The sequence below is a fragment of the Piliocolobus tephrosceles genome, chromosome 16 (genome assembly GCF_002776525.5).
Source record: "Piliocolobus tephrosceles isolate RC106 chromosome 16, ASM277652v3, whole genome shotgun sequence".
NCBI classification, from domain to species: Eukaryota; Metazoa; Chordata; class Mammalia; order Primates; family Cercopithecidae; genus Piliocolobus; species Piliocolobus tephrosceles.
Window position 1 is genome coordinate 57,564,888 of NC_045449.1, and position 22,715 is coordinate 57,587,602.

A 22,715-nucleotide genomic window follows, 5' to 3' on the forward strand; every position below is an offset into this window, starting at 1 on the left:
GTGTCCCACGGGGGTGCCCTCAGGTCCTCCCAGCTTGCCTGCTTTGCCCTGCTGTGAACTCATCCCTCATTGTACCTGGGTTTTCGGAGGAGCAGATGTAGTTTCTTTTTGGACTTCCTGGGACAGTAGCTGTGACTGCCCCTCCCCAGAGCTTGAAAAGGCAAGGGGATGATGACAGCAACGGGGGGGGGGGGGGGGGGACGATGACGAGGGACAATCCGGGGGTCACTAAAACCTTGGGCAGCACTTGCTGGGTCTACTGGTTCCTGCCATTCTTCGCTAACTTCCAGGTCAAAGGGCTGGGGAGAAGGGAGGGAGCTAGACAGCTGGAACCAGCCAGGGAACACGGCAGCTCGCACCCCAGGCACTGAAGTGCAGCGAGGACAGGCACCATCACCCACTGGCAGCCTGGCCCTCCCGCTCTCAGGCCTCTTCACAATGGGGTGCATATGGTAAGTCGGTAGGTCTGAACCAACCCAAAACTGAGGGGCGAGGTGGAGTTTCAGTTCCAAAACCCCTGTGGTGTGACAGCATGGAGCCCTGGCTGTGAAGGGAGCCCTCCCATTTCTCAATGGTGTGTCGGGGAACTGACACCCACTTCTAGCCCCCTACCCCCGTCAGGGCCGAGGTACTCGGGGCTGGCCCTATCCCTGCAAGCCCTCCCCATGGTGAGTCTGCACCCTTTCTGCGACAAATCCCTCAGCAGGCCACACAGTAAAGAATCTGGATCTATTGAAACATGTTTAAAACGGGGTTGGTCATAACAGTCAGGATGGGCAGAAACGGGAGTAGGGGAGGGGAGTGGGGCCGCACCAGCCCCTGCCAGTGCCTGAAGCTGCAGCCTGGTGAGTGCTTTTGCTTCTGCTTCTCCACGCTGGTGCTTAGAGATGGTCCCAAGCCCCACTGGGGCAGGCCCTGCCTTGCCCTGCAGAGGCAGGGTGGCTCCACTTCCCCATCCCCTCCCCCATGGGCTGCAGGGGCATTTATGAGGCCCAACAGGTGGCACTGTGGCGCTCCTTCCTCCCTGTCTCCGTGGCTCAGAACCAGGTTAAGGATAGAGGTAGATGGGGAGATGTGGGGGCCACAGTCTCGGGTGGCAGTGAGGGAGCTTGGGACCCTGAGCGGGGCATGCTGACTCCTTGCTGGAGAAAAGGCACCTAGATAGGGAAGCTGGGCTTGGGAGCCTCCCAGGGGGTCCTGGGGTGAGGTGGGGATGGTGGCTGAACGAAGCAGGAAGCAGGGTGGTGGGCAGTCCCCAATCCTGGTTCCCAAACCCTCACCGGCTGCGGGAGAAGGAAGAAGGAAGGAATCCTGGAGCAGAGCCCTGCCCTGGGCCCCTCCGCCTGAGCAAGCCTCATCCCCTTACCACCTGGCCCCCACGCAAGCCCAGCTCCACCTCCTTCCCACCTTCCCCCTGCCGGCTCCAGGCCCTCCGCAGAGGGGGTGGAAGGTTGCAGAGGCCTCAGGCTGTCTTGGTGCCGGGGTCCACCTCCTTGTGGGCCCAGAGCTCCTTGTGTTGCTTGCGGCCAAACCCCTCGTCGTAGTTGCCTTTGCTCTTAAACAGCTGCTGGAAGTGGGGTTTGCAGTAGAACTCCCCGTGCAGCGCGGCATAGCTGCCCAGGCTGCAGAAGCCAAACGGCGTCAGGTCAGGCCAGGTTGGGGCTGGGTTGGCAGGCGAGGCGGGGGCGGGCAGGGCAGGGCAGGGGCGCACCTGAGCTTGGTGTGACAGTGCTTGCAGCAGAAGCAAGAGTTGTGGAAAATGAGCTTGTCGGCCACCAGCCGCTCCATGGGGTACACGGTCTTCTGGCAGGAGGCGCAGGTCTCCTTCACCTGGGCCCGCAGGCTGAAGGACTGTGCGGGAGGCTCAGCCAGGTGCTGCCCCAGTGCCCATCCCACTCCCTCACACCCCTCCTCCCGCACACCGGCCCCAGGCCCCTACCTTGGAGCGCTGCACCGTGCTGCTGCCGCCACCTTTGGCCTCCTGAGGGAGAGGGGAGGTCAGGGCAGGAGCAGCTCCGGGAGGCCCTGGACCAGGGCTGCAGCCATCAGCCCAAGGCCTAGGGACGCGCCGCAGGGGGCAAAGGGGGCCGGCAAACTCTGGAGCCTCTCCCCTTTTCCCCAGGCCAGGCTCCTGTCTGGGGGGTCCTCCCACCCTGCCGGGCACTTACATGAGAGGGGGTGGCCTGGGCGGCTCCTGCAGCCTGGAACATGGCTTGTTGGAGGTGGAAGCCTCGGGTGGAGACGCGGCACCCGCTGGGTTCTGCAAGGGGAAGTCAGTCGTGAGGGCCCCGCCAGTCCGGTCCCAGCCTGCAGGGTGGGGGGTGTTGACAGGCAGGGGCTGGGGGGATTGCGGTCGGGACTTTCCCTAAGTCATTTCCTGTTGCTCTTGGTCTTGCCACTTCCGCCCCTCCCCCACCTCCCCCACCCCTGCTCCCCAGAGGCCGGGGTCCCGAGTGGCACCGTCCCTCGGAAGAACAAAGTTAGCGGGAGCAGAGGGGCCGGGGGCTCCCGCGCAGCCGCCGTGTGCGCCCCGCGGGCGGGGACCCCGCTTGGGGTGAGGGGAGGTCGGGGCAGGCGGGGCCGCGATGAGAAGCCGCTGCCCCGACCTGACCCCGGCCCTCACAGCCCCGCGCCGCGCTCGGGCGCCCAGGCCTCGGCTGGGCAGCCCCTGGACAGCGCCCGAGGTCCCCGCCCGCCCCGCCCCCCGGCCACGGACCTGACCCCGCGCGGACAGGACCCCAGACCCCGACGCCGCGAGCCCAGCCAGCGGGTCTCGGCTCCGCCCAGCCGGGGGCCGGACCTGAAGCGAGGACTCGAGCCTGTGCGCCCCGGGCCAGAGAGGCTCGCGGACTCGCCGGGACCCCACGGGCGGCCCTCACCCCACACCCCTCGGCGCCTCCCCTGGTTCCGGAGCCGGACGCGGCCCCTCCCCCCGCGGCTCTCACCAGGCCCGGCCTGGGCCGCGGGGCGGGATCTGTCTCCGGGGGCGCACGGGTGCAATGAGGGCGCGGGCGTGAGCTACCGCCGCTGCCAGTGGTCCCCGAGCGGCCGCCGCCGCCACCGCCTTATCGCTGCGCCGCCCCCGCCGGCCCCCGCCCCGCGCCCGCCCATTGGCTCCGCCGCGCCCGGAGCCGCCTCCGGGGCCCGGGCGCCGCCGCCGACCCCCCTCCGCGCTTTGTCTTCCCCTCGCCGCCGTCCCCGCCTTTGTCTGTCCCCCGCTCCGGCTCCGCGCTCCCGGCTCCTCAGCGCCCCGCGGGCCCCGCGCTCGCACGCCTCGGGCACCGGCCGCGCCGTCTCGACGGCGACCCGGCGTGGGGAAGCGACGGTGGCGGGCACAGGAAGGAAGGGTCGCGCTCCGCATCCCACGGGGAGGGGAGGAGTTCAGGCTGCGATGGCCTTGGTCGCAGGACACCGGGCGCTCCCGGCCTGTCTCCGGGATAACCGGGCTGGGCCTGGGCCATTCACTGCTTCGGTTTCCCCCGGGTGGCCTCGCGCGCAGGCGCCGGCACCCCATTCCCGCCCAGAGCTGTGGGGCCTCAGGGACCCAGCCGGGGCGACCCCGGAGCCTGGCCCAGGGTCCCTCGGGCCGCTGAGTCCTCCTGCCGCCAGGGGCCGCCCCTGCCCCATTGCGGCCCACGAGGCTTGAGGCAGCGCCCGGGCACGCGGTCCCCAGGCCCGGCCGCGAGGCTGCGGGGCGCCTGGGGCGCTGGCTCGCCGCGGAGCCTGCACGAGGGCCCGGCGGCCCCACCAGCCCTTGGCGCCTCTGCAACCCTGCGACGGGCTGGGGAGGCCGCTATGCGGGGTTCCCGGAGCACCGGTCCCTCGAGGCTGCAAGTCCTCACGTGTTTCTGGGGTGGAATTCTGTGGGCAGCAACCGCGACCCCTGGGGGCCGCCCCTCCAACAAGCGCGCTTCATTTCTCACGGGGAAGCCGCGGCCCAGAGAGCTGAGGTGACAGAGATCGGGCCGCAGAGCTGCTCCCTCCCTGCAGCCGCACAGCAGGCCAGAGGCACAGCAGGCGAGAGACAGAAGGCGAGGCCGGCGCCTTCCCGGGCACCAGGGACCGCGTGGCTTGGCCTGAAATCAGGCTAGAAGCTGCACCGGGAAGCACAGCCCTGCGCCCAGAGCCTTCCCACACTGGCAGGAATAGCACTGGCGGCCCACGCGCTTGACAGGGAACAGAACAGCTCCCGCCCGTCGCCTGGCAGGGGAGCAGGGAGGCTGCAGCTTCCCCAGCGCCCAGCTGTTTCCCAGGCTGGCGGGCTCCACGCACCGGCTCCGTGTCTCCTCTCCAGCCTTCTGTTCTCTCTAGAAGAAGATCTGCGTTTTGCCTGCACTATGGGCCGACTCTTTAGTGGGGAGTGTCAGACCCTCTAAAGTGGCTGCCTCTCGGGAAAGCTTCCACACCTGTCATCCGGTTCTCCAAAGGGGCTGCTTGATGCAAGAAACAGGAAGACCCGGGGGCACCATGAGCAAGGCTCGCTGCCACTGGGCACAGTGAGGCCCCGGCACCCTGCCCAGGACGGGCCTGTGGGCTGAGCTGCAGATGGGCATTGAGGATGCCCTGACAGCAAGGTGCAGAAGGCATCCGGAAGCAAAGGAAACTGATAACCAGCGTTAAAAACAAAAACAAACAAAAAAGGGAACTTGGCTCAGCGGTGGCTCTCGCCTTTAGTCCCAGCACTTTGGGAGGCAGAGGCAGCCGGATCACAAGGTCAGAAGTTCGAGACCAGCCTGGCCAACATGGTGAAATCCCGTCTCTACTAAAAATACGAAAATTATCCAGGCGTGGTGTGTGTGCCTGTAATCCTAGCTACTTGGGAGGCTGAGGCAGGAGAACTGTTTGAACCTGGGAGGTAGAGGCTGCAGTGTGTCAAGATGAAGCCAGTACACTCCAGCCTGGGTGACAGAGCGACTCTGTCGGTTGGGGGGGCGGCGGGGCAGGGCGAAGGGAACTTGGGGTTTAAAGCAGGGGGAGGAGGGCAGAAATGAGGCCCCCCACTCCTCACTCACTCACCCTAGGCCCCATCCTAGCCCAAGGTGGATGTCATTCCCTTCACCTTAGCCTCTCACTGCCCAAAGAAGCTTACTTTTCTTCTTTAAACTGCTGTTAAAATTGGGGAGGAAATGGAAAGCAAGGGCATCTGATGGTTCAGAGCAGCTTTAGGTTAGAGGGCATTTGAGGTGCCTGAGCTGGGGGAGGGCCTTCCCCCTGAGGGACTGGGAGAAGGGTAAGCCATGTGCCCTGGAAGCACTGCAGGGAGACTCATATTTGCACCCCCTTGCTCATACTGGTGCCAGCCAGGATGGCAGGGACGGACGGGGCTGGTTCTTAGGTTTCCTGCTCTTTAGGTGCTAGCACCCAGGGTAAGGAGACACCCAGGTCAGGTTGCAAGACAAACCCTTCTACCTCCTTTCCTGCCAAAGGCCGCCAGCATCCTTTGCCTCAATCTCAATCTTTGGACGTTTTTAGCTCCAAAGTGGTTTGATGGCCACAGGCTAAAATTCATAGTCTTAAAATTTTAGTTAAGAGACAGATCTGTTATGGGTTTTCAAATAAACTGGTCTATCTAGTGAAAGAGGTCACTGCTGAGCTTCCGTGAGCACCCATGGGTCTGCTCTCGGATGGTGGGACTGTCACCTGGGGCAGCACGGCCATCCCTGCAAGCACGCACACCAGGAAGCAGCCTGTAGCCCCTGAGCTGATGCAGACACAATGCCATTCTCCAGCAGGGTCTCTGGAAATTTTAATTTGTTCTGACAATGAAACTAACACAGCATAAGGACTTAAGCCCTCAAGCTAGGCAAGACACTGATGGCCCTTGGAGAAAGCACCAGGGCAGCTGGCAGGAGGCGCTAAGATAGATTCTTGGTGGGAAAGGAATGAGGCACACACATAAACCGTGGGAAAGTTAGGTGTCAGGGCCCAAGCCAGAAGAGGGATAAGGATGGACTGTCCCAGCCTTAGTCTGTGCTTAAAAAGAATTCCCTTCTCTAGAATTATGAGAGAGAGGTCTGGGGGAAGGGAGGCAGGCAGCTTACTACTTGCCCTTTCACTGACCTATAGGATCTGAGAGCAAAGTTAAATAGAATGAGGCTGGTCGCAAGCACTGGGAAGAGGTGGTGGTCCTCGGGGTTAAGGAGTCAAACCCTGGGCTTGGAATTCGGCTCCCAGGGCCAGAGCAGCATCTCTTCCTTCTGTGGAGGAGGTCACCTGAGCTCACAGGACTGGGAATGTCGGCTTTGGACCCTCCTGATCCCTGGTTGTTGAGATTTCCTTGTGTCCCAAAAGCCTCGGAGCAGTGAAGTGTCTCTCCAGGATTTCTTTCCCAATCAGTCAGCAGCCAACTTTCCTGGAAGAATGTCCTTTCTACCCAATCTGCCCAGGAGGGTGGGAATGTGGCCAGCCCTCAGGAAGGGCCTCTGCGTCCCTGGCTGGAGAATGCGCACAGTTTGCAGAGGCTCAGAACTCCCAATCATCCACCTCCAGCTCTTCCAGGTTTGTTACCAGGCCAAAGATTCCACTATGGTCCTGAGACTGGCTGCTCTCAAAATTGGTGATGGGGGTGACAGGACGAAGCAATTCAGGCAAAGCCTCTGAGGCACGTCGCTTGATCTGGGGGAGAAGAGAGAGGTGAGTGACAGATCCTGTTGCTCTGGGTCCCAGGACACCATGGGGCAAGGACCCATGCATGGCCTGGTGGCAGACGGGCTGTCGGAGCCAACTCTACGAGAGGAAGGAGCAGTGCCTCTCAGGGGCTTCGGAAGCGGGGTAATTTCTCTCATTCAAAGGGAGGGGAAAGACAGCTAAAGGGATTGTGAGTCGTCAGAACCAGAACGACTAGAACCAGAACCAGAACGAAGGGGCTACGGTACCTGCTTGAAGAAAGAGTGGTTCAGGAGGGTGCTGGCACTGGGCCTGGAGGGAAAGGGGAGGAGAGACCTCAGTGTCACTGCCATGTCCCCAGCTTCCTGAAATCCTGCCACTTATACCTCAGCCTCAGGTCCCCTCTCCCTCTCCCTCAGCTCATGGGAAGCAGTAGCCAGAGCTCCCCAAGCTGGCCTCTGACACACCCAGGAGCTGATCCCTCCTGTATGTAGCTCCAGATTCCCCTGCAGAATCTTTGAGAGGTGCATCCCTTCACAACCTGGCCTTACCCTCCTGAGCACCCTCTGCTGTCCCGAAGCCCAGACCCAGGCCAGCAGAAATACCTGGCATCCGGGTTGCGCTGAAGGCACTGCTCCACAAAGTGGTGGAAGTAGGGGGAGAAGGTTCGGTGGTAGGGGTGGGAAGGCGAGTCGCCGTTGGAGGGCCGTGGGGTGCTGGTGGTCAGGCTGTCACTCAGGCCAGAGTTGGCCACTGAGCGCGAAGGGCTCATGGTCAGCTCCTCGGCAGGGATGGTGCTGGTATCCAACAGGCAGGGCACTGTGCCGTTTAGTTTCTCTAGCAGCATCTGGGGAGGACAGAACCAGGACCTGGGCTGGAGGGGGGTCCCTGGAAGGCCTGAGAGTCTCTTCACAAATACACTTTTCCCAATATACAAATGTGATCATTTGAGAGTAGAAAAAGATGGAAGTGGAGTAAGTCCAATTTTCCCAAAGAAACACTGGTCACTGGCATGGGAGCTCCGCCTTAGCCAGGCCAACGTGAAAGGAGAGGGGTTGTACAAAAGTACCCGCTTTTCGCCATGGCTGGAAAGCAGGGCTCAGTTTCCTCTCTCCCTTTACAAGGCATCAAATTCCTTTTAGAGTCCTCACCCCAGAGGGGAGGAGCAGCCAGATGAACCTGCTTTGAAGCGCAGCTGTCTGCCATGCCCAGGTGGATCCAGTGAGAGGCAGTCTCTGCAGTGCCACAGCCTGGGCTGTCGCTGCAGCAGGCCACACGGGAGCAAGATGCCCAAGGGGAGGCCAGGCTGGGTGGCTGTTCCAAAGTACCCTAACTCAACACACAAAACCAGTCCCATCTGGGGGACTGTTGTCCTCGTGGAAGTCTCATGACCACATAAGCTGTCCAAGCCAGAAACCTGGAAATTGCTCTAGAGCTGCACTAATGTGAGAGCCACTAGCCACTTGTGGCTATTTCGATTTAAATGAGGTTTAAAATTCAGTCCCTCGGTCTCACTGGTCACCTTCTAAATGCTCGACAGCCACACGGTCTCATGGCTGCCACGCTAGACAGTGCAGCCACAGAAGCCCTCCTTCACTGCAGCAAATTCTAGTGGACGGTGCTGCTTCTAGGCCTGGACTTCTTGTTTACTCTCAGTCGCCTTTTAATTCTTTCCTGAGCATCATTCTGTCACTGAATTATTTTACTGAGATCTCCTAGATTCCTCACACAGACTTCCACACCCTGCTAAGTGATCTACTGGATCGAATCCATCTGCCGGGGTGATCTTTGTAAATGAGCTATCTTATGCTGTCACTCCTGTGCTTACAATCCTCAGCACTGCTCCACAGGCTTTAGGACAGGAACCAGTGCTCTAAAGTGGCATCAAAGCCCTTCACAATGTACCCTTGCTTCCTTCTGCAGCCTGTCACCTGGCAGCCCCCAAGAAGCACTGCACCTTGGCCATTTACACCATTTATATACCTCCTTGCTGTTCTCCAGATCGTGTGTTTTCTAGACTCTGGGTCTCTGCACATTCTGCTGTCTGCTGAGAAGAGTGTCCTAGTTCCTCCTCTACATAGGTGACTGCTGTCTGCCTTCCAACTCAAGGCTGCCTCCTCCCAGGACCTCCCTGGGCCCCTGCTCTGGGGAGCTGCACTCTGGCCACCATCCAGCTGCCCCTACCACCGGGCAAGCAGCCTGTGGGTTCCGGAGTGGCTTACTCAGAGCCTGTACCCTGCCCCTCCCAGTTCTAGACCATACTCCAAGTACCTGGGACGCAGGTAATCCTTGCCCAAATGACCCCAAATCCATTTTTTGGATTTAATGAGGCTTGGATAAGCCTCTTCCCTGGGTCTGTTTTAGCAAGGGTAGACTGCGCCACTGACTGTGCACCCTTGGATCCGAGGGTGGCCGGAGGACAGGCATCTGGAGGGGCATGAACAGAAGCTGAACTTACAGAACGGGGGTTCCAAAGGTGTGGGCTGGAATGCGGTTGGCATGGTACTCTGAGAACTGTGGGAATTCTAAATTAGAAACTGACCTTCCAGGTATATTTATCCAAGTAGGAGGATAGAACATATTTTATACATTTATAAAAACTAGTTAGCTTAATGTATATGTTTTAAATAGACATGTAGCATGTGGGCCTCCATTTGCACCCCTGTTCCTGGGATCGCCTCCCCAAGCTGGCCTCCCTGACCACCGCATTTGCCACAGGAAGTAAACAAAGAGTGAGGCCACCATCCCTCACTGGGTGGGACTTCTTGAAGGAAAAGACAGGGTCTTTCATCTTAGTATCCCTGGTCTGTGTCCTGAGTGTGAGAGATACTCAATGAACATCTGTGGAAGGCAGGCAGGTAAGAAGGAAACCAATGGGCAGCAGGCTTACCTGGGTGGCAGGCATATCCTTAAAGGGGACGTGGCCGTTGGCCAGTTCACAGGCTGTGATTCCCACACTGTAGATGTCAGACTTGGCATCATAACCCTGGAGATTCTAAGCCAGGAACAAAAGGCCACAGATGACCCCATTTGGTCTTTGTTCTTAGAAAAAGGGTAGAACTAAGGAGAGGAAAAGGATGGTTGTCTCCAAATCAGGACCCGCTGCTAATGACTCGCCTTGCCTGTGCTACTGAAGACTAACTGCTATTTTACCACCTGCAACTGTTTGGCGATGCTCTGTAAGGAGCTGGAAGTGCCAGCTCTAGGTTCCTGCTTAGCACAGGGATCCAGAAAGCAGCAAACATTTCCAAAATGCTCACTCTTCTAATAGGGTGCCAAGGGTCCCTAAAGGGAGCTGAAATAGCATCCAGTAGAGGTTAGGACCCCCTGGGAAGAACCACATCCATCTGCAATGGACAGGCGCTGTCCACGCTGAGGGCTCCCTCCCTCCAGGAACCCCTTTACCCCACTGGGAGGTTGAGAGCCCCCGACCCCAGGCAATGCCTGAACACTCCCTTGGGAATCATGAGTTGGGTAGGGGAGCTCCTCTGGGCCCACGCACAGACCTGCTGGAGGACCTCGGGGCTGAGCCACGGCAGAACCTTGACGCTGTACTTTGGAAAATCGTGGACCACTCGCTGCCGCTGCCCATGGCTTATCATGCTGAGGTTGCTGCGCAAACCAGACAGGTAGACCTTCCCATCCACAGAGATCAGGATGTGGCTGGCTTTGACACTCCTGGGGAAGCAGGGAGGGTGTCATGGAGAGCAGGAGCCCCTCCTGCTACAAACTTTTGGTCTTCACACACTCCACCTGGCCAGCTCTCTCCTGTGTGCGTGTGTTATATATGTATATGTGTATTTTACATATACATAACCATGTTTTTGTTTTTATTGAGACAGAGTCTCACTCTGTTGCCAGGCTAGAGTGCAGTGGCTCAATCTAGGCACACTGCAACCTCTGCCTCCTGGGTTCAAGCAATTCCTATGCCTCAGCTCTCCAAGTAGCTGGGATTACAGGTATGCACCACCACGCCCAGCTAAATTTTTTTTTTTTTTTTGAGATGGCGTCTCTCTGTCACCCAGGCTGGAGTGCAGTGGCGCGATCTCGGCTCACTGCAAGCTCCGCCTCCCTTCTGGGAACAAACACTCACACTACCCCTACCCAACACACATGTGAATGGCGACATCCAAACATGTCCCCTGATGGGTCTGCATGAGGGTTTCTTTAGGGTGTACATCCAGAAGTGGCATTGATGGTTCTGGTTCCACAACCCTGACTGGCAGCACTAGCCATCTTCCACCACCTGGACAGGAGGCTCCCTGTCCTTGCCGCACTGGGACTCGCCCATCCTCCCACCCGCTGCCAGGCTCATGTGCATAAGGTGACATCTTGTTTTTCATTTGCTTTTCTCTGATTGAAGATTTGAGTGGCTCTTCCCATGATGGGCTTGTCTTGGGGTTTCCTCTTTTGTAGACTTCTGATCTTTGGCTCATTTTTCTTGCTTTGCTGTCCATTTCTTGTTGATTTGCAAGATTTCCCTGTTACTAATCTCCTGTGTTGACAAAGCTAGTATCATCTGCTCTGTCACTTGTTTCTTAACCTTTTTCATTGTATCTTGTATTGGATAGAAATCTTCTTGATCTAATCAAATTCATCAATCTTTTGTCTTATGTTTTGTGCTTCTAAAATGTTGAGAAATTATTATATGCCTCAGGTCACAAAAACATTTTCTCACATTTCCTTCTATTTAAGTCTGTGGTTTTACGTTTTACATAGAAGCCTTTAATCCAGCTGGAGTCCTCCTCTGTGTGAGGAGTTAGGTAGGGGTCCAGTTTTACCATTTTCCCTACTATGAGCTGATCTCCTGACACCACCTACTAAGCTATCTGTCTTCGCCCTGGTCACTCAACATAAGACTGACTCTGGGGCACAGAAAGAAGGAGGCAGAGGGTGAAGTACAAAGGTCCACATCAGATGTTCCTCTAACACAACACTCAGGACCACGCTGCTCAGCAAAGAGAAAGTCAGTGGCTTCAGCACTAACAGGCTGAAGCCTGTTAGACCATCCCCCAAGTCAGTGGCAAGGTCAGAATCCAGATCCTCTTTCTCTTTTTTTTTTTGTTTTTTAAGATAAAAATCTCACTCTGCCACTTAGGCTGGAGTGCAATGGTGTGATCTCCAATCACTGCAACCTCCGCCTCCTGGGTTCAAGTGATTCTCCTGCCTCAGCCTCCCTAGTAGCTGGGACTACAAGCGTGTGCCACCACACCCAGCTAATTTTTGTATTTTTAGTAGAGATAGGGTTTCACTATGTTGACCAGGCTGGTCTTGAACTCCTGACCTTGTGATCCACCCTCCTTGGCCTCCCAAGTGCTGGGATTACAGGTGTGACCCACCATGCCGGGCCCTTTTTCTTTTCAGAGCAAAGAGATCCTCAGCAAGAATCCAGATCCTTGATTTTAAACTCTGGCTTCATTAACTTCAGTCAAACTTCACCTGTTTACCTGAAGGCTCGGGGCACAGCTACCTGCTCTAATCATGGGAAAGGCCGCCTAAGAATGCACCTGTGTACATATCCCATGTGGTGGATGTAGTCGAGGGCCTTCAGGACCCCCTGCAGAATGTAAGCGATCGCCAGCTCATTCATGCCATCCATGAAGTGTGTACAGATGAGATCCTTTGCAGAACCTGGAGAGAAGAATTGCACGGAGGCAGTGAAAGGTAATGGAGGAGGAAAACAGGCAATTTGACAACAGAGTCCCAATAACCCCTTTCTACCAAGAACCCTTTCCCACTCACCATATGCCATGAATGATGTGACAACCCACAGCTCATTGTCTGCAATAAAAGTGGCTCGATATGGCACAATATTAGGATGGTTGAAGAGTTTGGAGACATGCAGCTCGCCCTGGAAGCAATGATGAAGCTGAAGTCAGAACCAAATGGCACTGAAGGATGCCTCTCAACACAAAGGTGGCAGCATGGACAATAGGGGGACCTGGCACTTTCTGGGTGTTCTCAGAGTCCTAGGAGCAGCCTAAGCAGGTGCCTGCCAACATAGGAAAAACAAGGCCCTGCTGCCCCTGCAGGGACCCAAGCACTGCTTTGCCTCTACCAAACAGGGAAACTGTCAACAACAAAGGGTGCCAGCACACCGTCTCAGAGATGATGAAGGCAAACTGTTGACTGAAGACTTCTGAAGTTACAAGCTTATCTCAATTTCAAGGGTCAACGTACAGAATTCCTCTTTAAGATAAGAAAACAAAAAATATTTTTTTGCTGTTATTTGGAGAGACAAGGTCTCACTGTGTTGTTGCCCAGGCTGGTCTCAAACTCCTGGGCTCAAGCAATCCTTCTGCCTCAGCCTCCCAAAGTGCTAGGATTACAGGTGTGAGCCACCAAGCCACTGCACCTGGCCAAAAATGTTTCTCTTTTTTCTTTCTTTGAGACAGGGTCTTGCTCTGTCACCCAGGCTGGAGTGCAGTGGTGTGATCTTGTCTCACTGCAGCCTCAACTTCCCAGGCTCAAGTCATCCTCCCACCTCAGCCTCGCTGGTGGCTGCGACCACAGGTGGATGTCACCATACCTAGCTAATTTTTTGTAGAGACAGGGTTTCGCCATGTTGCCTAGGCCTGCTTTGGCCTCCCAAAGTGCTGGGATTACAGGCATGAGCCACCATGCCCAGCCCAAAACTATGTTTCTATTGTAAAAGAAAACATGGCCGGGCATGGTGGCTCACGCCTGTAATCCCAGCACTTTGGGAGGCGAGGCGGTGGATCACTCGAGCCCAAGAGTTGGAGACCAACCTGGGCAACATGGCAAAACCCCATCTATACTAAACATACAAAAAATTAGTTGAGCATGGTGGTGCACGCCTCTAGTCCCCGCTACTCGGGAAGCTTCAGTGGTAGAATCACCTGTGCCTGGAGAAGTCGAGGCTGTGGCGAGCTGTGATTGCACCACTGCACTGCAGCCTAGGCAACAGAGCCAGACCTCGTCTCAAATAAAAAAAGAAAGAAAGAAAACATAGTTGATGGAGGAAAAGGCCAGCTGAGACCCACCAAACTACTATGAACAGATGAACAGGTCCTAGAGCACCATCAGGTAACCACCAATTCAGAAAAAGTTGTAAATGAAGGAGGGGAGGGGCGCAACTAATTCTACTGAAGAAAAACTGCCCCAGGCTCTGAATCTAAGCTGGCATCAGGAAAGGAGAGTCTAATTCCTAGGTACTTACTAGACTCACAGTCTCTCTCCATTTTGTTTTATTTTGTTTTTTGAGCCAGGGACTCAGTCTATCACCCAGGCTAGAGTTTGGTAGTGCAATCTCAAACTCCTGGGCTGAAGTGATCTGCCTGCCTTGCCCTCCCAAAGTGTTGGGATTACAGGCATGAGCTACCATGCCTGGCCCCTCTCTCAGTTTAACAAGATAGTGGCTACTTGCTTCTCGAATAGAAAGGGATGTCAGGACTGGACATGGTGACTCACACCTGTAATCCTAGCACTTTAGGAGGCCGGAGCAACTTGATTGCTCAAGCTCAGGAGTTTGAGACCAGCCTGGGCAAGATGGTGAAACCCTGTCTCTACAAAAAATACAAAAATTAGCCAGGTGTGGTGTGCCTATAGTCCCAGCTATTTAGGGGGGCTGAGGCAGGAGAATCACTTGAGCCTAGCAGGTTAAGACTGCAGTGAGCTGTGCTGCTGCCACTGTACTCCAGCCAGGGCAATAAAATGAGACCCTGTCTCAAAAAAAAAAAAAAAAAACAAAAAAAACAAAAGAGGCCAGACGCGGTGGCTCACGTTTATAATCACAGCACTTTGGGAGACCAAGGCAGGCGGATCACCTGAACTCAGGAGTTTGAGACCAGCCTGGCCAACATGAAGAAACCCCGTCTTTACTAAAAATACAAAAAGTTAGCTGGTTGGGAGGCCAAGGCAGGTGGATCATAAGGTCAGGAGATCATAAGGTCAGGAGATCGAGACCATCCTGGCTAATATGGTGAAACTCCATCTCTACTAAAAATACAAAAAAATTAGCCGGGCATGGCAGCGTGCGCCTCTAGTCCTAGCTACTTGGGAGGCTGAGGCAGGAGGATGGTGTGAACCTGGGAGGCGGAGCTTGCAGTGAGCAGAGATCTTGCCACTGTACTCCAGCCTGGGTGACAGAGCGAGACTCTGTCTCAAAAAAAAAAAAAAAAAAGTTAGCCAGGCGCAGTGGTGTGCGCCTATAGTACCAGCTACTTGGGAGGCTAAGGAAGGAGAATCACTTGAACCCAGGAGCCAAGATTGTGCCACTGCACTCCAGCCTGAGTGACAGAGTGAGCATCTGTCTCAAAAAAAAAAAAAAAAAAAGAAAAAGAAAAAGAAAATGAAAGGAACACATCAGGCAAATAAGATGCTGAGAGCCAGAAGATGGCCACTGGTGGCAGGGCAGGCGCCTTGCAACTGGAACAAGATGGCCTGGATTTGAATCCTGCCTCTGCCATGAGCAAGTTACTTAGCTTCTCTCCAAATAATAAATAAATTAATAAAGGAGCCAGAAGGGAGTGTTTGGAGAAGAAAAGCAAAATGTAAATTAGCCTGAGCAGCATTTCAGCCCAATCCTTAGTGCCAAATGGCCAGGATTCTCCACTGAAAGCTTCCATAACTTCCAAATGTTTACTCTCCCTTCATTTCTTTGTAATTCCTTGCAATTACTATCAGAGCCAAGAGCCCACCCTCCCTCCAGGTGACACACTCATGGTTTATTACCTGCAAGAATGTTACCATCTCATTGGAACAAGCTTCTAGGTTAATCCTCCGTATAGTCACATACTCTCCCGTTGGTTTGTACCTTGCTAGATTCACAGTCATCAGGTCCTCAAATCCTTTGCCTAAAAGAAAAGAGGAATGCCATACACAAGGACAAGAACAACAAAGGGTTTTTAAACTTTTTTCCTTTAAGAAAAGGGACTTGATTTCAAAAGAAACTTAATGTTAAATTTTTCACTACTGTTACTTTTTTTTTTTTCCTTTTCCCAGCAGAATTTAACTGTTACATTCATGGCTCACATTTCTTGATTTTTCTCCCATCAGTTCCTTCTCAGCCAACCTTTCTGACTCACTATGGCCAGGACACCAGAAACATGCAGCCACAAAGGAAAGATGGCAACAGAGCTTCTCTCCTGGAAGTCTGATCTCTTCCCATACTTGGCAGGAAAAAACAGAGGAGACTCACAGAAGCAAGTCTGTGCCCATGAATCCTCCTAACTAGCGGACAGCCTCTGCTGTACACACATCTGGGGCTGCTGAGAAAGCTGCAGCAGCCCCTGGAGCAGGAGAGCAGGAGAGTAAGGACAGTGCCCGCGCATACCTATCACAGTGAGCAGCTCGTAACACCCTCCCTCTGGCAGAAAGCTACTCATGACCTCCTGTTTAGAGAAGGATGCTATTGACTCTGAGCTTGCATCATTGGTCTAAAAAAGAAAAAAAAAAAAAGGTTAGTAGAGAAAACTGGGGGTGGGATGGGAGTGCGGTGAAGGTGGTAATTCAGACCCACGAGGAGACTGGCATCCAAACACACACACAAATCCCGACTCGGTGCCAATACTATTTGAAGAGAAACAAAACATCACATTCAGTGTAGTAATCAGCACTAATACCAGAGCAAGTGTTAGGGCTGTCTACAAATGGGGAGACAAGGACCTGTTCCCATCAACCGTTAATCTGCTTGTCCTTTCCAACAATCAATGCATTTGCTAAAACCTATGAAATTCTCACTTGGAGAAGGGATGTCTAGAGAATAAAAGCATGTTTGGAAAAGAGAAGCAGGTGGAGAGGTAGGGGTTCTCTTGAATTTCCTGATGCATTAGGATCCTATTTTTAAGGTCCTGACCACAAGATCCCAAAAGGTCAAACACTGAATCTTCCTCTAGCAAAATGTGGCCAGGAGTAGCCCCTCTTTAGCAAACCAAGAGCCCGGGCCAGTCATTGCCTGACATTTCCAGTGAAGTGGGAGAACCACTGATGCCCTGAGCTGCAGGCAAGGCACAGAGCTGTCAGGTCTCAGGCATCATCCAGGCAGTCGACGTGGCCTGCTCCCTTGTTCCTGCCCACGTGTGCTGTGAGTGAAGCTGGAGTCTAGCCATTTAGGATGTGTCACAACTCTGGCCTCTGAGGTCCTAGAGGAAGGTGTCCAGCCATGTCTGAGTTCGTGCAAAACACACAGCAGACCAACAGCTCTTCTTTCAGGTTAATGGACTGTTTCCTTCTTCCAGACCTAAATTTATGTGTATGATTTAGGGACTGTGACTGCTTTTCTTTTTTTTTAGATTCTCTTTCTTTAGATGCACATCCAACTGAAATGGAGAAACCTGGGCCAGCTCATGTTTCATGTGCTGCACTCATAAACCTGACCTCCAGGCAGAAAAAGTCCTTTGTGAAAGTATGAGAGGCTCCTGGCCCAGCACTACCCAGAAGAGCACGAGCTGAGAGTGTTCTGACAAGGCGGTGCTTGAACAACTCTTTGGGAAGCGGCTGGCAGAAGAAACCATAAAGATGACAGTGCTCTATATCTGTTAGATGACCAGGGTATACTTTTGCACATGATCTCCTCCATAGCTCAGTGACAGATCCGGGACATAGCCGGGACAGATCTTATCTCCACTTTTCACTAACAAAAACGAGGGCCAAGGAGATTAAGTGACTTGCCAAAAATCAAAACGTGAGTACACAGCACAGGACCCAGGCCCAAGCCAGTGAAATTAATCTACCACCCTGTTGGCTGACATTTCACGTGTATCTGGTTTATTTGTTGATTTGTTGCTGTTGTTTTTAAGCAATGGGGTCTCTCTCTGTCGCTCAGGCTAAAGTGCAGTGGTGAGAGCCTGGCTCACTGTGGCCTTGAACTCCCAGGCTCAATTGATCCTCCTGCCTCAGCCTTCCAAGTAGCTGCGATTACTGGCTGTATGTGGTTTCAAAACAGCTGATGCTGCTGATGGGGAAAGAAACCCCCAGGCGGGCTCTGTCTCCCTCACCACTTACCCTGACAATAAGAGGAACCTAGTCAAGCAAAATTAAGCCCTGTCACCAAATTCCATTTCTAATTTAATCAATTTTTATATTTCTAAGATTTGGCCAAATTGTTGTATTTCACTGTAGTTCACCCATTTTCACTGCTGTATAATATATTAATCACATGAATATATCTCAGTTTACCCATTCCAACATTGATGGGTCATTTGGGTTGTTTTTCTGTTCTGCTATTATAGACTGTGCTACTATAAACATGTTTGAATATGTCTCCTGACTAAAGCTTGTACTTAAGAGTGGATGGAATTGCTAGATGACAGAGTATATGAACAATCAAGTTTATGAGACAACGCCAAATTATTTTCCAAAATGGTTATACCAATTTACACTCCCACCAGCGACGTATGTGTTTTTTGTTTTTGTTTTTGTTTTTAAGACGAAGTCTCACTCTGTCACCAGGCTGGAGTGCAGTGGCATGATCTCGGCTCAGTGCAACCTCCGCCTCCTGGGTCCAAGCGATTCTCCTGACTCAGCCTCCCAAGTAGCTGGGACCACCACGCCTGGCTAAGTTTTGTATTTTTTTGTAGAGATGGGGTTTTGCCATGTTGCCCAGCTGGTCTTGAACTCCTGACCTCAAGTGATCCACCCAGCTTGGCTCACAAAGTGCTAAGATTACAGGCATGAGCCACCATGCCCAGCCACATGTGTTCTTATTAATTTATCTTTTCTCCAACATTGGTATTTTCAGATTTCTTAATTTTCGCCAGTCTCGTGGATTTGATTTACATTTCCCTGGTTACTAAGGAAGATGAGGATCTCTTCATACATTTATCAGTCATGTGAGCTTTCTCCAAGATGAAAATGCCTCTTCCTGTCTCTTGCCCATTTCCTATTGTTTCAGTGCAGGATTTCCCCAAAGTGGGCCCCACGGAACTCTGATTCTGCCAGCTGGATAGAAAACCTTTCCATGTCCAATGAAGTTAGGAGATGCAGCATACTCTCTCATGGAGGATCACAAAGTGTACGTCCATATTAAAGGCACTGAGAAATTCTGTAGTAAGAAAACTTATTAACTTTGTTTAACCTAGCATTTCCCAAAGAGATCTGTCTAGGGAACCTTCTGTGCCTAACATCTGTTGAATTTTGGGAAAGATAATTGGGAAAGGCTATTTTAAATAAAACATATACTATAATGCAAAGAGCATAGGCTTATGGGCCATACAGAGGCAGAATTTGAACTCAGGTCTATTACTGGTTCTGTGACCCTGGGCAAGTCACTCTGATCTCTTGGAATCGCCATTATATCAGCAGCTGAGTAATTTCCATCTCACAGTGTTGTATCTATTAGATGAGATAAAACATGTTAAGAGCTTAGTGCTACCTGGTGTATAAAAGACATTCAATACGTGTGAATCCTCTTCTCCTACTCCTTCTATTGCTCTCTACTTTTTGGTGACTCTCCTGTTCAACACATAAAATAGAAAAGAGAAAATAGAGGAAACAGAGAATCCTAAGCAGAGCTTGATCAGTAGCTAAAGTTGCTTTGATACTGGTTTTTATACTTATCTGTGTTTTCCAATGCTCTCAAAATAAATTCTAGGACCATTAAACTTTATTTTATTTATTTATTTTTGAGACAGAGTCTCGCTCTGTCACCCAGGCTGGAGTGCAATGGCATGATCTCAGCTCACTATAGCCTCTGCCTTTTGGGTTCAAGCGATTCTCCTGCCTCTGCCTTCTAAGTAGCTGGGACTACAGGCGCGAGCCACCATGCCTGGCTAGGTTTTTCTTTTTTTTTAGACAGAGTCTCGCTCTGCTGCCCAGGCTGGAGTGCAGTAGTGTGATCTAGGCTCACTGCAACCTCTGGCTCCTGGGTTCAAGGGATGCTCCTGCCTCAGCCTCCCGAGTAGCTGGGATTACAGGCGCCTGCCACCACCCCTAATTTCTGTATTTTTAGTAGAGACAGGGTTTCACCATGTTGGCCAGATTGGTCTCGAACTCCTGACCTCAAGTGATCTGCCCGCCTCTGCCTCCCAAAGTGCTGGGATTATGGGCGTTAGCCACTGTGCCCAGCTAATTTTTATATTTTTAGTAGAGACAGGGTTTCACCGTGTTGGCCAGACTCGTCTTGAACTCCTGACCTCAAGTGATCCTCCCACCTTGGCCTCTCGAAGTGCTGGGATTATGGGCATGAGCCATCATGCCTGGCCTAGGATCACTAATTTAAAAATTAGTATTATTATTTGAGATAGGCTCTCACTATGTCACCCAGGCTGGAGTGCAGTGGCAAGATCATGGCTCACTGCAACCTCAATCTCCCAGGCTCAAACAATCCTCTCAAGTAGCTAAGACTACAGGCATGTGCCACCACGGCTAGCTAATTTTTGTATATTTTTGTAGAGATGAGGTCTCCCTATGTTGCCCAGGTTGGTCTCAAAATCCTGGGCTCAAGTGATCCTCTTGCCTCAGCCTCCCAGAGTGCTGGGATTATAGGCTTGAGCCACTGTACCCTGCTGACTCTAGCTTCTTGAAACGATCTCATCTTCAGAATCATCTTAAGATCTTAAGATACTGGTTACCACATGCCAGGTACCTCACAAAGGTGAGAGAGATACACAACCAGGAGGCAAAAATGGAGCAGCAATTTGAGCAAAAAGCCTCAAGCAAGAGTTCTGAAATGACAACTCTCCATTGGTTTAGAATTCACAATGCTCATCTGGTCTTGAAGTGTCTCATTTTCTCAACCTTATATACCCCTAACTCCTGCACATATTCTTGCTCTGCAGATTCTGTTTTCTGAAGTATTAATCTATTCCTCAATAAAATCAATGTTACCAATTAATAGAAAGCTCAGTGGGTTGCTTTCAGACCCAAACTCCCCACCCCAGCCTATGAGTATCCAAATGACTTGGCCCTGTGATCTCATTCCACACCACGCTCACCTGACTTGAACAATATCCCCACATAAACAAGCGTGCTCCAGTCTCAGGAAACCTGCTCTGTCCCTTTGGAACCCTCCTAGCCCCCTCCTTCCCCTGACCCTGCTATTTTTCTCGTGGCTACCTCCTCAACATTACTGAGGTGTCAACTTAAATGTCCTCTTTTCAGAGAGACTGCCTAGCCAAAGTAAACCAGGCTCCTGGTCACCTTATCAGACAGCCTTGCTTTCCTTTCTTCACAGAGTTTATCATTCCAGCTTATTTCTCTAAAATCTTCCATTAAAGTCTCTTCCATTAAAATGCAAGCACCAGAAGGGCAGGGACCTCGTCTGTCATATTCACTGATGTATTCCCCCAATGCCTGGAACACTGCTGGCAAATACTTAAAAAATGAAAATGATTTAAGCAAAGTTTGAACTGAGGCTTTCTGCCCATGATCTTTTCATTCCCATTGGCTAAAGAAGAGAGTAGGTCAATGCAGCCAGTTCCTTTGGAAACAGGTTCAGCATGATGATCTATGCTGGAAATGCCAGCCTCATACAACAGAGTCATTAGATTCCTGTGTTGCTCAGGGCACTCTATAGATCAGAATCTGATTCCTGTGTGTGAGAAAGTACTGCATTTTTCAGTAGGTAACAATATGGCCTCAATGAGAGGCAACTACCTCTGCTCTCCAAGCAAACTCCTTAAAATTTCTCTCACTTGAAAAAGAGACTATGAACGACAGCTGAGTCCTGAGATTCAAATATTCATTTTATGTACTTTAAATAACTCTCTTTGGAAAAACCACAGATAGATACTACTTCTTTTTTTTTTTTTTTTTGAGATAGAGTCTTGCTCCATCACCCAGGCTGGAGTGCAATGGTGCCATCTTGGCTCACTGCAACCTCCACCTCCTGGGTTCAAGCGATTCTCCTGCCACAGTCTCCTGAGTAGCTGGGATTACAGGTGCATGATACCATGCCTGGCTAATTTTTTTGTATTTTTAGTAAAGATGGGGTTTCACTGTGTTGGCCAGGCTGGTCTCAAACTCCTGACCTCAGGTGATCCGACCACCTCAGCCTCCCAAAGTGCTGGGATTACAGGCGCCCAGCAGATAGATACTTTATTACCTATGTCCCTTTTCCTTGTCAGGCCTGCATATAAGCTTGTAACACATATTGTCTACTAGGCTATACACTAAGACATATTCTTGCTAAGCCTAGGTAGGGAATGATTCATTAAACTATCAATGTGCTTAACTAGTAACTTGACAAATATTTATTTCTACTCTCTAGTAGTACAGAAAACTACTAAAACTAACCCAAAAGTATTAGTTTTAGAAAATAAAATTCTTTTTTTTTTTTTTTTTTTGAGACAGGGTCTCACTCTGTCACCCAGGCTGGAGTAGAGTGGCATGATCATAGCTCACTACAGCCTCGAACTCCAGGGCTCAAGCGGATCCTCCCACCTCAGCCTCCCAGGTATATGCCACCGTGCCAGGCTAATTTTTTTTTTTGTTTTGTTTTCAATTAGGGACAGAGTCTCACTCTGTCTCCCAGGCTGGAGTGCAACGGCACTATCCTAGCTCACTGCAGCCTTGAACTCCTGGGCTTAAGGGATTTTCCTGCCTCATCCTCCTGGGTAGGTAGGACTACCAGTGTGCGCCACCATGCCTGGCTAGTTTTTTTGTTTTTAGAGATGGGGTCTGTGTTGCCCAGGCTGGCCTCAAATTCCTGACCTCAAATCATCCTCCTGACTCAGCCTCCCAAAGTGCTGGGTTTACAGGTGTGAGCCACCACACCTGGCCTTTAGAAAATAAAGTTCTGGGGGCCCGGCATGGGCTCACATCTGTAATCCCAGCACTCTGGGAGGCCAAGGCAGGCAGATCAGGAGATTGAGCCCATCCTGGCCAACACGGTGAAACCTCGTCTCTACTAAAAATACAAAAAATTAGTCGGGTATGGCAGCAGGTGCCTGTAGTCCCAGCTACTCGGGAGGCTGAGGCAGGAGAATGGCATGAACCTAGGAGGCGGAGCTTGCAGTGAGCTGAGATCGTGCCACTGCACTCCAGCCTGGGCGACAGAGCGAGACTCTGTTTCAAAAAAATAATTAAAAAAGAAAGAAAGAAAGAAAGTTCTTGGCCAGGCACGGTGGCTCACGCCTGTAATCCCAGCACTTTGGGAGGCCAAGGTGGGCAGATCATCTGAGGTCAGGAGTTTGAGACCAGCCTGGCCA

General features: G+C 52.3%; 2 protein-coding genes and 1 long non-coding RNA gene across 20 annotated transcripts in view; 1 reads left to right on the top strand and 2 right to left on the bottom strand.

The window, feature by feature from the left end:
* Positions 1-712: 712 nt before the first annotated feature.
* LIMD2 (LIM domain containing 2) lies at positions 713-3,325 on the bottom strand. 5 transcript variants are annotated; one of them, XM_023193996.3, is made up of 5 exons: positions 3,203-3,325; positions 2,169-2,260; positions 1,940-1,981; positions 1,712-1,851; positions 713-1,622 (listed from the first exon to the last, which is right to left on the bottom strand). In XM_023193996.3, the coding sequence occupies exons 2-5, from the start codon at positions 2,208-2,210 to the stop codon at positions 1,463-1,465; spliced, it is 384 nt and encodes a 127-aa protein (XP_023049764.1). In that variant the 5' UTR covers positions 2,211-2,260; positions 3,203-3,325; the 3' UTR covers positions 713-1,462. The 5 variants fall into 5 exon arrangements, with proteins under 5 accessions (XP_023049764.1, XP_023049758.1, XP_023049763.1 ...); XM_023193990.2 differs by lacking the exon at positions 3,203-3,325 and adding an exon at positions 2,946-3,102; XM_023193995.2 differs by lacking the exon at positions 3,203-3,325 and adding an exon at positions 2,946-3,082 and having other exon boundaries at positions 2,169-2,307.
* Positions 3,326-5,724: 2,399 nt separating this feature from the next.
* STRADA (STE20 related adaptor alpha) overlaps positions 5,725-22,715 on the bottom strand; it is a 39,455-nt gene continuing 22,464 nt past the window's right edge. For 13 of the 14 annotated variants that reach the window (XM_023193981.2, XM_023193977.2, XM_023193989.1 and 10 more), the window contains 9 exons: positions 15,902-16,004; positions 15,301-15,422; positions 12,349-12,457; positions 12,114-12,237; positions 10,113-10,284; positions 9,497-9,601; positions 7,212-7,453; positions 6,876-6,918; positions 5,726-6,615 (listed from right to left, as the gene is read on the bottom strand). In XM_023193981.2, coding sequence (XP_023049749.1) covers positions 6,463-6,615; positions 6,876-6,918; positions 7,212-7,453; positions 9,497-9,601; positions 10,113-10,284; positions 12,114-12,237; positions 12,349-12,457; positions 15,301-15,422; positions 15,902-16,004 — 1,173 coding nt within the window. In that variant the 3' untranslated portion in view covers positions 5,726-6,462. Of the gene's footprint in view, positions 6,616-6,875; positions 6,919-7,211; positions 7,454-9,496; positions 9,602-10,112; positions 10,285-12,113; positions 12,238-12,348; positions 12,458-15,300; positions 15,423-15,901; positions 16,005-22,715 lie in introns of all 14 variants that reach the window. The other variant, XM_023193983.2, reaches the window with a different exon arrangement.
* On the top strand, positions 11,856-18,007 carry LOC116418486. Its single transcript, XR_004228534.1, has 3 exons — positions 11,856-12,270; positions 15,625-16,027; positions 16,860-18,007. It is a non-coding gene; the product is annotated as an uncharacterized LOC116418486 (long non-coding RNA).

What these genes read in the sequence shown, in the direction of transcription:
- LIMD2 (XM_023193996.3), bottom strand. Translation starts at nt 2,210, where the DNA reads ATGTTCCAGGCTGCAGGAGCCGCCCAGGCCACCCCCTCTCAT. An exon ending in GCACGGTGCAGCGCTCCAAG is followed by an intron (nt 1,852 to 1,939) that starts GTAGGGGCCTGG and finishes CCTCCCGCACAG; the next exon opens with TCCTTCAGCCTGCGGGCCCA. An exon ending in CACTGTCACACCAAGCTCAG is followed by an intron (nt 1,623 to 1,711) that starts GTGCGCCCCTGC and finishes TGGCTTCTGCAG; the next exon opens with CCTGGGCAGCTATGCCGCGC.